This window comes from Larimichthys crocea, chromosome IV (assembly GCF_000972845.2).
Source record: "Larimichthys crocea isolate SSNF chromosome IV, L_crocea_2.0, whole genome shotgun sequence".
Taxonomy (NCBI): Eukaryota; Metazoa; Chordata; class Actinopteri; family Sciaenidae; genus Larimichthys; species Larimichthys crocea.
The window spans coordinates 747360-762769 of NC_040014.1; the positions used below are offsets into that span (position 1 = coordinate 747360).

At 40.4% G+C, this 15410-nt stretch overlaps 2 protein-coding genes across 5 annotated transcripts in view; one reads left to right on the forward strand and one right to left on the reverse strand.

Moving 5' to 3' along the window:
* The window catches only part of palm2akap2 (PALM2 and AKAP2 fusion), an 89508-nt gene extending 86411 nt beyond the window's left edge, over window positions 1–3097 (reverse strand). For all 3 annotated transcript variants that reach the window (XM_019259561.2, XM_019259559.2, XM_027278632.1), the window contains exon 1: window positions 3060–3097. In XM_019259561.2, the coding sequence (XP_019115106.2) occupies window positions 3060–3082 (23 nt within the window). In that variant the 5' untranslated portion in view covers window positions 3083–3097. The remainder of the gene's footprint in view (window positions 1–3059) is intronic.
* A 10867-nt stretch (window positions 3098–13964) lies between these two features.
* The window catches only part of plppr1 (phospholipid phosphatase related 1), a 45598-nt gene continuing 44152 nt past the window's right edge, over window positions 13965–15410 (forward strand). The window contains exon 1 of one of the 2 annotated variants that reach the window (XM_027278660.1): window positions 13965–14177. The gene's annotated coding sequence lies outside the window, so the exon portion shown is untranslated. The remainder of the gene's footprint in view (window positions 14178–15410) is intronic. The other variant, XM_027278659.1, reaches the window with a different exon arrangement.

Below are 15410 nucleotides of genomic sequence, written 5' to 3' on the forward strand. Positions count from 1 at the left end.
AAATATTCATTGTTCATATTTTTTTCACCAGTATTTGTCTAATTTGTAATAATTTCACCTCCAGTGGCTTATATATTAATTCTTAAATAACATTAAATATTGTCAAAGCTGAGAAGCAGTGCCCTTATATGCTGCAGCCATATCATGCCACATGTGTGCGGGCACCTCCTTTATCACAAAATATACAAAAAAGTATGAGGGTTGACAGAACATTATGGAGTAGTAAGTAGAAGTGGCTGCATCAATCAGTTGTCTGTACACATCCACATAATTAAATGTAATATTCAAAGAGTTTCTTTGCTTGAAGTTGTTTTTGGGAAAAGTAGGAAACAACAGGACTTGTAGGAGGCTGTAATTAACACAGTACAGCATCCTTCTGCTGTGCCGCTCATCTTCAAAGGATTTCAGAAACAAAGAGATTTCAGATGAAGCTTGGCAGAACATTAGCTTGGCTGCAGGTTTGTCAGGTTTATTTTTAATTAAATCAATGCTCCGGTACTTTGACAGATTAAGCCTTAAATCTAAGGATTGTCTTTTAGATTTTAAATCAGTCTGTGTCAAAATGCGTGTAACAATGGCTAAAATGAAGTCTGACACTAAAGCACAATGACGCTGAGTCACAAGTAAGTCACATGCGCGCTGGCAGGAGTTGGTAGGGTCGTCCCAGTTTTTGAATAAGACTGTAAACACATGCTTAAAAGGATGCAGACAAAGCGGAGAAGCCAGTGCAATGTCAAATTTGTCTTGATGCATAATGATGTCACGGTCACAAAAGCAATAGGACACAACTGAGGAATCACGCCAGCAAGTTAAGCTGAGAAATTAACATTGTTTATTGGTCTGAAATGAATAATCAGAGATTGAAGCTGATGTTGCAGACCATTAAAAAAAAAAAGCTGTTTATTTGTTCACTGTGTTGATGATGTGTACATCAAGCCCCTCGTACCAGTAAAACTAGCTTCTGCCTTGAGTTCCTTGGATTGGTTTCTGTTGTAGTCTTGGTCACACGATGAGTTCAAGTGTCAACCTCTGTGTTTGTGAAATGAAGGCAATGAGGCCAGTGACAAAAATTGCAGTTCCTTGAGTTGCCACTTGAGGTTGGCTACAGAACAGATCAGTTTCCATAAGCCCCCATATTAAAATGTCCAACTTCACAGCAGAAATAAACATCTTTACAGCCTGGTACAATTTTTTTTTTTTTATCTCTATAGCTAATTACCCTAGTCTGAATTTTTTTAAGTGAACCGTTTAAATTATATTGAGGCTTAAAGTTATCCGTAATTAAAAGCATGCAGCTTTGATTGACAGGTAAGTGCTGTTACAGATAGCACGTAGCATGTTCAGATAGATTGTAAGTTTCAAAATGGCTCTTCAGAAACCTGTCATTATACTGTCAGAGCTTCTGATTTGTCTTTTTAGTCAATTTTTCATCTTCTTGGAAAAGGGGAACTTGCAAGATGTTTTTTTTTTCCACAAGGCTAAATGTCTCTGGATTGGGGTCAGTCAGTGGCATCAAGAGAGCAGCGAAGTCCAGCCGTGCATATTATGTTACATGCCTCTCACATCCTGGTAATGTAATTACCACAGTGTTGACATTTATAATGCCAGCAGTGTCGCTTCAACGTCTGCTTCATCTCAAACAATTTACTGCCACAATCAAACATGTTCATATCAGCTGGCTACATTTATGATGACAAATCTGTTTTTTAATGAGACATCAGTGACCTTTTCAGCATCGTAGCTAATGAAAATATAAGTTGAAAAGATATTCTATTCTCTTCTGTGAATCTTCCAGCATGGAAGACATTTATGCACAGACGGGTGGCCGTTAGATTTGCATCACATTTGTACTTGTGCTGTGTTCACTGGCCTGTGAGACTCTGTTAGGGGAAGGAGAGGTGACAAAACAGGAGAGAAGGGGAAGGAAAGAAATGGTTGTCGTGCTTAAAGAGGGAAGAGAGGAAGAAACAAAAGATTGTATGTTGTATTATTTATCTCCTGCAGATGTAAGTCTACATTATTCATCCACATGGGCAGCACATTTCCAATCTGGCCTGAGATAAATTACATTCTTTGTGTGGAGGATAGTTTTTTTAAATTTATTTTATCTTACAGTTCAGGACCTCTTTGTGGGACTCGTTTCCATTGTGTGCACTTAAGATGCAGAATCAAAGTCCACAAAATATAAAGTATTTTGGACACTTCAGTGCCCTGAGCAAACTCCAGTACTAATATGTTTGCTTCTCTGTGTCCCCTGTGTGTGTGTGTTTTGTCTAAATGTGTGTGTGTGTGTGTGTGTGTGTGTGTGTGTGTGTGTGAGTCAAAGTGAGTCCAGTGAGCTTTGAGTCCTCGGAGTCTCTAATGGAGATGAATGCTGCCTCTTCCACATTACAACACTGATTTAATCACACAAATAGGGAGCCCAGCTCACCTTGTGTTTGTTTGTGTCTACACAGTCATTGTTTCAGTCAGACCACAAGGTACAGAGTTTTGGAACGAGCACCCTCAGGCCTGTGTATGAAATTACAAATAAAGTGTGTGGCAGTGTGTGCATTTATTTATGTTTGAGTGTGTCAGAGTGTGTGTGTGTGTGTGTATTTCCATACTTATTAGGACAGTGTCCTCACATGGTTGGACAACCCGAGAAAAATCTGCACTTTGAGGACACCCTGTCACTCCTCACAGTTTAAGGAGTTATATTTTGGTCTGGCTGTGTGTTTAAAGATGGCACTAGAATTCTGATGAATTTGCCTGAGGTTAGGTTAAGCATAGGATGTGAGTTGATTAAGAAGAGAAGGTTACAGCAGAGATATTGAGATATAAATCATTGAAGCTAAGATTAACTTTCAGTGCTGTGATGGAGTGTCACACTTTAGGGAGTGAATTCAGTCAGACAAATTTGTGTCTGTCAGTCACCATCTTTATAACTCAAAGTGCATAGCTTAATCGGTATCGCCATGGCAACCATTTAAAGACCTCTTCCAATGACATCACGACCCCATTCATACTTCCCAGGCCTCTCTGAAAACATCTGCTCCCATTCATTTCAAACTGTTCACCTCAAGATGTGACATCTGATCATCTTCACTGCTCGCAGGCCCGGAGTCAGGGAAGTTTAGATCTGCAAAAGGAAAACATGACTGAATGGAGTGCTCTGCCTATTTTCAGTGAATAGGACTCATATTAACCCTTTAGTGACTTGTTAGTTAGACAAAAAGCTGAAGAGCTGAAGCTTTCTGTTCATCTTCATTTTGATACTGTTACGCAGCACGGACACAGGACTCAACTGCAGCACTCGGGAGGTAGATACAGGAGGTAACCAGTCTTTAATCACAAGCAAAGGTTCGGTACACGGGAGTTCAGTCAGGTAAGACAGGCAAACAATCCAAAGAGGTAAGACAAAAGCAGGGTCCAAAAACAGGCAAGGGTCGAAACCGAAAAGCACACTAGAGAAACGCTGGAAAGTAGGACGCATGGTACACTAACACTCTGGCACTGGGGAAGGGGAAACAAATGGTTTAAATACACCGGTGAAGGTGATTAGGGGTGTGACAAACACAAGGAGGGAAACTGAGAGACTAAAGTAGGCGGAACGGGAACTGACTGTGACAGATACATAGGCTACTCTGATTTGTGCAGGAATGATAGATAACCCTAGAATAAGTAAGAATGGGCTCCTGTTTGTATTTCTTTTCTTTTCTGTTTCTTTGTTTATGAAATGTGCTAAAAACTGGCAGTCATTGTGCAAAATGTGCTGTTTGTCCCACTTTGAGCACCAAACACCTTCCACAAGGACCGTAAAGAAAGAAGCTATAATCCGAAACTGCATATTCTCCTGAATCAAATCCCTCCCATAGTTTGGATGAAGTTCAAGTGCAGCAAACAGCGAGCAGACGGTTTCGAGGACAGATTTAATAACATTCTGCCTACATACTGCAGAGTTCGAAAAGTTCTATATACACTAAGATTGCTCTGAAAGGAAACTTTTAGTTTGATTTTTACTTGTGTCTTGTGTTGCAAGAAAGAGTGCTTCTTTGCTGCAACTCTCTGGAGGGCTTCATTCTTGTGTTTCTCTAGGGAAATTCTCCCCTCCATGCTGTCTTCAAATGGGTATACACAGGAAGAGATGGAGGTGCTGAACGTGAAAGATGCAGCGAAGAAATAGCATCGAAGGAGTCAGAGAGATGGAGTGAAACTGACAAATGAAGAGAGATGCAGAAACAACGCAAACTGTTTGTGATCAAGCAGATACAACAGGACTGAAAAATACCACAGAAAGGGTGTGATGATTTATGGCTGACGCAGATGAAGTGCTCCTGCTCCCTCCGCAGCATTGGGCTTTTGTCTTGCCCCACTAATCCTCCTTGCACCCCCCATCTCTCTCTCTTCCTTAAGCCCACATCCTCCCCGAACATCCCCAGTCTGTGTTTTCCCATCATCGCTCTCACTCTCCTCACACACCTCCCCTTCTTCTTCTCATTCCCTTCAAATGCGCCGTATTTCTGCCCTCCACTCCCCTTTAACCTCCCCTCTGTGATTTTCCTCACTCATTTAAACATCTCCTTCTCCCCTATCGCCCTCGTCTCACACATCAATCCTGCCCTCTGCACCCTTTCGCATCCCAGCCGTGACCCACCCCCCTCCTTCTCTCCCTGTGATCCTGTTAAAGCTTCATGTCAGCATTAGTGTCGGTTCAACACAGCGGCATGCCATGTATTAAGTCAGGCAGCCGTTGTGTGAGTCTGGGAATTAGAGGCAGACAAGAGTGGAGGTCAGCACCAGCATCTGTCCTGCAAGGCCAATTGAGGGGAGGAAATTGACGGGTTAATAGAAGAGGATGGTGCCTCTTTTTTAGTACAAGCAGTTTTTGATATGAATTGGACAAATTAATGTGTGTGTTGACAGTCCATAGAAGCATTGAAAAGAGGCCAAATGTATGTGCACACAAGTATTTGGACACCTGAACACTACCCTATTCCTAAACATCATTGCAGCAACTTTTCAGCATCAATTGTTATGTTTTTTTCCTCATATAACTTGCAGAAGACACTATTTACTACTACATTAAACACTGAACAATTTCAGCACATTAATCACTGTAGATAGGCAGCAGGACTTACAGTAACTGGCTCTCAATGCCCAGATAAAGACTGATTTCTGGGCAGCAGTTTGCCAGAGAGTCGGCAGGGTGGACTTTTACACATAAATTGTGCAATTTTGCTCTCACGAAGCTGTATTGTTGTTTGTTCTTATAAAGCAAATAGCTATTTACGGATATAATTATTAGCTCTTTTTTTTTAAGTGATTGATGTTTAAAAAGCTACGAATGCCACATATTTGGTATTAAATCAAATATGTTAAATCAAATTATTTGTTTTCTTGCTGAGAGACTATGTCTTTGCTGGAAGCAAAGCAGATTTCCTGGAGTGATGAACATACGGTTTCCAGGCAACCAGCCGAAACTCCACAAAGTCACTACTTCTGGCAAAGAAATAGAAACGTGTAATTTTTACACTTGTGTTGATTTTGTTACCTTATGACGAAGCATGGCTAGTTGTTTCCCGTGTTTCTAAGAGGAAGTTAACCAGCTAACCATCTCTTGGCTCTACCTTCTAATCAAACATGGTGGTATCAATACAACCCTTGGCAGAAGAACAAAAAAGCCCAGCCTAAAGCATGTGAACATACAGTATAGCGTATGTATGTTGTGGATATGAACAATGTGTTTTTAGCTTTGAGACTGTTTCCTTTCTTCCCTCACATTCAACTTCCATTTGCTCCATCAATCCTTCTCTCCTACTTTCTCATGACCCTTCTCCTTCTCTTTTTTGGTCTACTCCCCATCCTGTCTTCTTGTTCTCATCCCTCCTTGATCCTCTTCCAATCCTCACTTATCTTTTTCTCCAGTGTCCCTTTGCCCTCTTCATTCCTTGTACTTGCATTTCGGCGCCGCTCCAGCTTCCTTCTTCTCTCTCCTGTACACATAAAAAATCTCTCCTCCATCTATCTCATCGTTTACGTCATTCTTCCTCCTCAAGTCCTCTACCTTCACATCCTTCCTTTGTCACAACGTGTCCCTCCATTGAATGTGCTTTTCTCTTCAAGGAGATGAGCGTTCCCACCCTGGCATCAGTTTGTTGGTTGCCACGACAACCCCCTCAGCCAAGTTATTTTTAGCAGCAGATCAGCAAGACTCCCACACAATACAGGCTGTGTGAACATGTTTTTTTTTTTTTTTGGTTATTTGTTGTTTTGTTATACATTTGTGCCTGTGTGTGAACTTCACTCTCAAAGAAATCATTTGTCTCTACTCATACAAATGTAAGTTGATCAAAGCGCATATTGATATGAATGAATGAATGAATAGACATGTTTAGTTGCATTTCCAAATTCAACCGTCTTGTAGATATGTTGCTGAATTTTAACCAGTCCTTCTTGTTATTATAGTAATATACTGTAATTTTGCCTTTTGTCCAATAGCTGTTGCAACTAAGGTGTGTTTTGGGTCACTGTCCAGTTGAAAAACAAGTGAGCATCCCACTAAGCTCAAACCAGACTGGAAGGCATCTCACTGCAGAATGCTCTGGGAGCCATGCTGGTTAAGTGTGACTTGAATTTTGAATAAATCGCCAACACTGTCACCAAGGAAGAACCCCCACACCATTACACCTTCTCCATGTTTCACGGTGGGAATCACACATGTAGAAACCATCCGCTCACCATTTCTCTGTCTCAAAAGTACATGGCTGTTGGAACCAAACATCTTAAATTTAACTCATCAGACCAAAGTACGGATTCCCACTGGTCCAATGTCAAGTTCTTGTGTTTCTTGGACCAAGCTTCTTCTTGTTGGTCTTCCTCAGTAATGGTTTTGTTCGTTATTCTGAGGTGCTGTTAACTGAAGATTATCCTCTGCAGCAGAGGTAATGCTTGGTCTTCCTTTCACAAAGAAGTCCTTGATATACAGTTTTAGCATACCATTTGATGATTTTTTCAACTTCACTTGTCTTGACTGCAACCAGTTATCTTTCTATCTTAACACAGAACAATAATAAAGAAAAAAAACTAGATCACAAAAAACAAACGAGCAAACTGGTAAAACTGGTACTTAAGTAACACTTACAAACCAACGATGCGTGGATCTGAGGGGATATATTTCCTTTAAAGCAAGCTGTGTTTACAGTACAGTACTATCTGTCAAGTTAATAGCTTAAATAGTTTGAAAAGAATGGAGTGCGGTGAGGCCAAAGCAAAGTGAAACTTATTACCTCCAGTGGTGACAATGAAAGAGGGAATCTCTGGGTAGCAGACAGACAGTACAGCATTGAAAACATCTCCATTGTCTGGTCTGTGTGTGTGTGTGTGTGTGTGTGTGTGTTCATGCATTTATGTGTGTAAAAGGCCGTTTGCAAGTCTCTCCAGCAACATTGATCACAGCCAAGGCCAGTGCTTCACGGCCAGCCTGTTACGTTACCATGGAAACGAGTCCACCACTTAGGAGCCGCTGAGAAACCAAACACCCTCCGATCAATACGCTTCTTGAATAATGGGACCGTAGACACACACAGAAAAAAAAAGAAAAAAAGACCCAGACCCAGACACGCCCACACACACACACACACACACACACACACACACACACACACACACACGCTCACCCACCCACACACACACACACACCACAGCATGAGCGACTCCGAATCTCCATCAATAAGTGGATAGTTGCACAAATTCGGCCACTTATTCAGATAGAGTACAGTGAGGAGAAAGAGTGAGGAAGAGTCCTTTGAAACCCACTGAGACGCTTAACTGAGTGCTAGAGAGAAGAGTCATGGCAGTTGGCAAACTGCTGAAGAGGGAGATCTGGAGTGTGACTATCACTTGGCTCACAAAATAATGAAATGAGCAGGGACTCTGGAATATAGAACACACACGGACTGTGGACATTAATAATGCAGAGATTGCTTTTATCTGACATTAATAGGATTATATGGAAATAGTATAATAATTTGTTACATCAAAATACCAGCTAATGGTTCTAATTTTAGATAAATTAGGGCTTTTGTCAAGCTAGAGCTGAAATAGCTATGTTTATTCATATAATAACAAAAACTACAGCTAAAAATTAAACTGCATATTGCACTGTTCCCTTCTTTGGGCAGATTTGATGCTTTAATCCTGTTGATATATATGAATAAATCAATTTTAAAGCAAGTTCAGTGGTGGTTCAGAGTCATAGACATATTTTTTCCATTTTTTTGCCTTGATGTGCATGTAATTACACTCATCTCTCTTGTAACAATTGTTTGTAATTATTTTGGCCCACCTGCCTGCCTGCCTGCCTTCCACAATCTTCCACTTTTTTGCATGGTGTCCTTTCCTTGTTGTAAAGCAGTTTTTTTTCTCATTTCTTCCTGCATGTAAATATGCATTATATGTTGAGCTGATTTTACAATGCTGCAAGTCTGGAGGAAGTGAGTAATAGCTGTGGAATAAAAGAAGAGTTGGGTCATCTAAACTTCAGATCAGTCTAATAAATATTTCACTTGAGACTCTGGTCTTAATTGATTTTGGTATGCATCAATAGGTCTGTTTATTAATAAATCACAATCTCTTTATTGTGTTCCCCTCCAATTATCTCCTTACAGAAATGCTTTACTGCACTCTATTATATCGGTGACACACTACACTATATTGTTGAGTCTGTGTGAAGCTTCTTTGGTAGAATAACAGCAGGCATACAGTGTATGAGATGACAAGGATACACACTGTGTGATGTAGTGAAAGCTGATATTCCCCCAGGGCGAGCTCGCATATAAATCTACAACACAGGCCTGATAATCAGAAGAGTCCCATATACATTGCTTAGTTTAATCTCTGACTCTTTGATTTGCATATGTCAAATAGGACAATTCAAGAAGGTTTTAAAATTTATGGGGTTCAATTTATGGAACATAAATCATGGATAACTGTTTTCATGAGTTTATAATCATCTAAAAACAATAACTGTTACCTTAGAATGAGTCTTTTATATCTATAGCACTCTGCCATAATTCTACAGTAGCCCAGAAAGGACGAATTGATGACTGACTCTAGATAAGGCCACCAAAGTTTCTCTTTCATACTTAGAAAGGAGGTGATGGGATTGCACTCAGTAACTGCACTACTATGGGTGCCACCAAATCCTACCTACTGGCAAAACACTACAGGGAAAAAAACATTGTTTTGCACTGATGACTGATCAATTTTGAGGTTTTTGGGCCATTTTGCTTTCATAACATGTCTTATTTTACTACACTTGCTTTCTTGTTTCCATTAGATAATGCCTCATTTGCATATTAAAAACGTGTAATATATGATGTAATTGTCTTAAAGTTATCAGCTAGAGATGTTTCATGGTGATTCATGCCCCATGTCTAAATTTGTCTAAATGTGCTACTACCATACTTAGACTTGCTACATTGAAGTGTCAATTATGGCAAATACACTGCATTTGCCATAATTGACACTCACTGTGATGGTGCACTCGTAACGGTCAAAAAGTTGAATGTGGAATGCTGGACACTTCTCAGTAGTCACCATTTTGGCTATGTACAGTAAGGGGAGGGACCACTAGCATTGTTAAGATGGCGGACAAGGAAGCTACTGGAGTTGATATACAAATGAAAGTTGCTTTATGCTTGATATTCATATTTTGGTGGTCAATTGGTGCTGCTAATGTGGTACCCAGTTACAATTTGGAAAAGAAGAAGCAGGAAAAAGTTGTAATACTTGAATTGAAAACTATCCTGTCAAAATTAACGCACTATGCCAGGAAGTACATAGTGTACTACATAAAAGTGTACAAATGGAAGTATCCCAATTGAGACAAAGCATTGTCAAAGTATCACCCTGCCATGTAACAACAGGAAGGAACCAGAATTTACTAGATTAGATTATTAGTCGTCTGTAGGTTTGTGGTGTAAACTCTACTGACAGAAGTTAAACCTAGCCCAGTCTTCTTCTGCTTCAACTGGTCTTGTTCAAGGTCAGACAATTTGAGATGCACTGAAATGTCCTTCTGCATGCCACCATTATACTGAGCTGTTTGTGTACTTGCGGTTCAACCGTTTCTCTCCTTTCAACAATCTTTTTAATCTCCAAAAGACTGCAGCTGTGTGGATGAGTTCTTGCCTCTTTCTTTTAAGCTCAAGGCACTATGGAGCAGAAACAAACAGGAAGTCAGCTGTTTCTATAAAAAAACACAGCATTTCAGTATAACTTCTATCTCACTGAATTATCTGGCGGAATAAGCAACTGCTTAAACATACAGGAACAGCACATTAATTTCAGTGAGTAAACAGTTTCTGCTGAGAGTGCCATCAAAATATTTGTAAACACAAACAACTTGATGAATCTCTTTCCCACAGGCGACATTCCGGTGGGAGAACTTTGGGAACTGGAGCTTTTCCAAAGTTTTTTTTTCTCCACCCTGATGACACAGGCATTAATAGAGTGAATTTGGCTTGTAGCACGTACGATGGTTCACTACTGCTCCTTCTTCTGGGGCAACTAAACAGTGCTGACATAAAAAAAATGGTGGATAGATGAAGTGATCACATTTACGTTACAGTAGCAAGAGGCACCAAAAGACTCGGAAAATTAAAGTAACATCTCTTTTCTTTACGGACTACTCCTATAGCATGGTCTTGGGTCTGCGCATCAGTACATCTATAACCCCAGAAGACCTGAGCAGATTATATTAGTTCTGATCACATGATGCGTTATAATCACTGCATTAAATTTGCTTTTTGAAATAAGACAGGATGTTTCAACTGTGATTATAGAGAAAGAATTATGTCATGCTTCTCTCTTACAATCACAGTTGTTGGTTTGTTAGTGGTACATAGTGCAGCCGCCTGTCAGTAAGTATACTAATGATTATTTTATTCTATTTATCATTTCTACATTTCGTATATTTTGTACCACACTATATTTATTTCACAGCTAAAGATAATAGTTTAAAGATTGAATTATACAAAGCATATAATCAGTTTTAAATGGTGCATTATTACAGACCTAAGTACCCCAAAGTATATTAAACAGATAAGCAAGCAACTGCAACTGTAAAATTAATCAGTAGTCCAATTATTCCAGTATGTAATAACACTCACAGGAAGTGTTTTCTGCATGGAAACTTTTTTTTTGATGCTTCTAGTTTTGCTATAAATAGTTACTTTTAAGATTAAATGTAGATTTACTTTTACAGTAGTCATTTTACATAATAGTATTCAACTCTGGCCGAGACATCCAGTTCAAGCAGGGTATCCAGGATCATGAGGAACAGGACCCAAGTGTAGAGTAAAAAGCCAGAACAATGATTTAATGCAAAAGTGACTGTACAAAAATGAACCGATTGTCAGGCAAGCTCAATGACAGTATAAAGAGGAGCATGAGTCACTCGTAGCACTGTTTTGAAGCTGAAAATGTGCCTCCATTGTTGGGATGTACTGCTTCTTCTGCCTCACGGTTACAGTTTTTAGCACTTCTGCATCCAGAAAGAAGCAGGCCATACTCGAAGTCCATAAAACATGCAAGATCCAACAAAACAAAGAAGCCAAATCCAGACTGGTACACAAAACACTAGCTGGAATGCTTGAAAAGATGAACTGAATCAAGGAACTCACAGATGAGGGAAGACAGGATGACGGGCACAGGTGAAAGGTTTTCAGGCACAGGTGAAACTAATCAGGCCAAAACAGACAATCAAAGCTGGCAGGAAACACAACAACAGCAGGAAGTTAGGGATATGAAGAGAAAGGGGAATTACAAAATAAAACAGGAAACACTAAACAAGAAACCCAAAACTATGACACAGTCTTCTGCTGGCAGGAGCTAGACAGATGTCCTAAGACATTAGGTAAAATGCTTTGCTCAAGAGTATCTTGGCACTTGGGTAGCCTATGCACTTACTACACCTTTCTATCTCCTACAAATCCTTTAAGATAATCTGGAAATGTATACCCCACAACCCTGCTGTCACAAGCCTGACCCTTTAGGCTACCACTGCCCCCATTAAGATCCATTTCAACCTCCAGCTACATTTAGTACCAAGTTTATCCACCACATCTTCAAAACACATCAGCACTTTTGTTAATTAACAGGCGCTGACAGCACATTTCTAGGTTTTAGAGTAACATCTTTTTTTTCTGCTCAGTTTGTTGATCTGACTAAAGGCCACAGATGAGAGACGATGGAGGAGTCAAAGACAGAAATGGGCTTAAAAAGCAGAGGATTGGAAGAGGGACAGCCGGAGCACAGAGTGTAATGTAGCGTGCTCTCTGAATCTAGATCACTGAACACACCAGTGTGTCTTCACTCATTTCTTGTAGCAGAGATGGGAACCTTGGTTTCACTTCAATGTGTCTGTCCCAGTTTGGGCAGCAGTGCACTCACAGTGCAAATGCCACAACTAGCTGGGTCACAGAGGTGGAACTGTACATTTAGACTTTACTTTGAGACATGAAATATTATGCAATAAGGAATAGCAACAACTGGGTGAAGAAAAGAAAGGGGGGCAATGGTTAACAACAACTTGATATTTCACTGGGGATGGGAATGTTAAAGCCGGTTGTTCTGTGGATTGATGTGGCAGCTGAATCCTGTTTTTCTGATTACAGTCGTCTCTCGCTATATCGCGGTTCACTTTTCGCGGACTTGCTGTTTCACGGATTTTTTTCAGTGTAATTTTGCATGTTTTTTTTTTACAGCGTACTGTACAGTATGAACGCGCATTGTGTTCTGCGTCCTAAATTGGCTAAGGGAGAACCGCACATGTTCTGCGTCTTGTTTAATTGAGTACTGTACAAAATGCGTGTAAAAAGCTGTATAAAAGTGTGTGGTTAGGGGTTTTACGGCCTTAAAACATGTAGAATAATTGTAAAAAATAAAGCTGATTACTTTGCGGATTTCGTTTATTGCAGGTTATTTTTAGAACGTATCCCCGCTATAAACGAGGGACCACTGTATAGCATAGCATGCTAGTATGCTGATCCATGTGTTGTTTTGGTCACATTTGTTGTGTTCTTAGGTCAGATACGTACAATTTTACCACCAGATGGCACTAAAGTCAGAAATGATTAATTCCTACACACAGCAGCTTTAAAAAAATCAAATAAATACATGGAGAAATTTAATTGGTCTATGAAGCTATGACTTTAAGCATGCCATTTTTTCTGAGGTCAGAAAATTTAAATATGAGCATGGTAGCAAACTAATTTAATATTCATAGGTATGTTTTCATTAGTTTATAATCACCTGGATATAAGAACTGTTATGTTACATTAGAATGATCGATGACTGATTTTATATCCTCAGATTGGGTCCCCTTACATGGAGTCTGCCATGTTTCTACAGTAGCCTGGGATGGACAAAGCAAACACTGGCTTTAGTTTTTTTCACGTTGCACAGCAGCTTCTCCTTCATGCTAGGAATGAGGAGTGAGGTGAGGGATTGCAATCTTCAATTACACTGCTAGATACCTGTAAACTATACATTCTGATCCTTTAAGACTCTCTCCACATTGGTTTTTAACCACTACCTTGCTGGACAAATATCTTCAACTTATGTATATCACAATATTTTTTTACTTTTTTTGGCATGTGCCATTCCCATTCTTCAGTGTAGTGGTTTTGTGAGTAAATTCTTCCTTTAAACTATAGATTTGGTAGATTCAATTTCTTTTATTAGGCTTAAACTTTCAGCTTTCAGCTAATATTCTAGTGATTCTATAAATAACGTTACCAATATAAATCTTCAGACTCGTATATCAATATATCAACCTCTATTTCTATAGGACCTGGAGTTCTATAGGGCAGACTGTTTTTGAAAGTATGCATGCCAGACAGCCGTCTTGCTTGTAACACTTGGTCCCTACACAGAATTAAATACGCTCCACTGGACCCGAGTACGCGTCTTGTCCCCGCCCCCCGGACAAGGCACAGCATCCATCCTCATGCGCTCACACGCTGCGTGATCCCCATCACAAACCGAGAGCGGCGGCTTTGCTGAACCGATGGAGTAGTAGTACTAGTAGTAGTGGGAGTGCTCACGGCTTCCTTTCGCTCCCATTTTCCTCCTCCTTTTCCCTCTTTTAATGGATTCGCCTTTCCTCTGGATTATTGCTTCATCCCATCGAGGTAAGTGTGTGTGTGTGATGCCTGCAGATGCTGTAGGGGGAGAAATAAGAGGAAACGGGACTGTGCTGCTATTGTCTGTTGCTGAGGCAAGTTCGGACCTTAATCAAGTCACACCGTGGGAGACGCGTAAAAACGATAGAAACGAACCAGATCTCCGTGATTTAAACGCGTTTTGCGTGTGGGGACGGATTTGATGCGTGGGTAAATAGTGTTTTAATGATTGTAAAGAATCGATCTCGCTATTTAAACAGACACCTGTCTCGGGCAGCAACAGTAACCGCCCTCCAGCGCTTATTTACGCCCCTACAAATGGGGATTTGTTTCATTTATTTATTTATTTTTGCACATTTCGTGCGTCTCGCTCCTGCGCGTCCCTCATTTTATGCAACTGCAGGCGAGAATCCGTGCAAATGTGTCGCCTTCGTTGCCGAGCAAATGTGTCTTCTGTCCAGGCAGCGAGAAAAATTTGGTCCACCCCCCCCTTTTAACATCATAGGGGTGGATATTCCTCCTTCAACCAGCCCCCTCTAGACACGCACGGCGTAGTTGATGCCTTTCAGATCACTCAAAGACTGGAATCCCATGCTTGTTAAGACGCCTTGATGAGCGGGTTTAGTGTAACCTTGAAAATGAATTCAGTGCAGCAGTGTCACCATCCTCTCTCCTGATTGCTTTCTCTCATCATATTCAGAAAACGGCACCGTGGATGTGCAGCCTTGGCCTTGGCTTCAGCGTGAGAGCTGAATAGAAGAACAGAATCTTACATTAGTGCTCTGAAAAGGAAACACAATAAGAACAGAATCATATTCCTGATGTAAAGGCAGGGCTTCTCTTCTCATGATACAGCAGCGTCAAAATGCACAAGGCCATGTACATAAAATATGAATCCAGATATTTGCAAATGTACAGTTGAGAGGCATTGCAGATGAGGCACCCTTGTATTTCTAATCACCTTCGCTCTAATTAGTGGATAGCATCTCCTGTCTGCTTGTACTCACAGTGATAGGCATGCTTTGCTTGTGCTGCTTTTGATTCCTCCTAACTGTGTGCTGCACATTGTAGTTGAATGTTGAATCCCCCTTTGACTGTGCACTGAAAATAAGATACACACCCACCTAGAGAGAGACGCATATTTCTACCAGCTATTTGTATCTGGAACCTTTTTTTTTTTTTTTTTTGCTTTCGGTGCAGTTTGCTGTGTGTGTTTATATTTGACAAGTGTATTCATGCTCG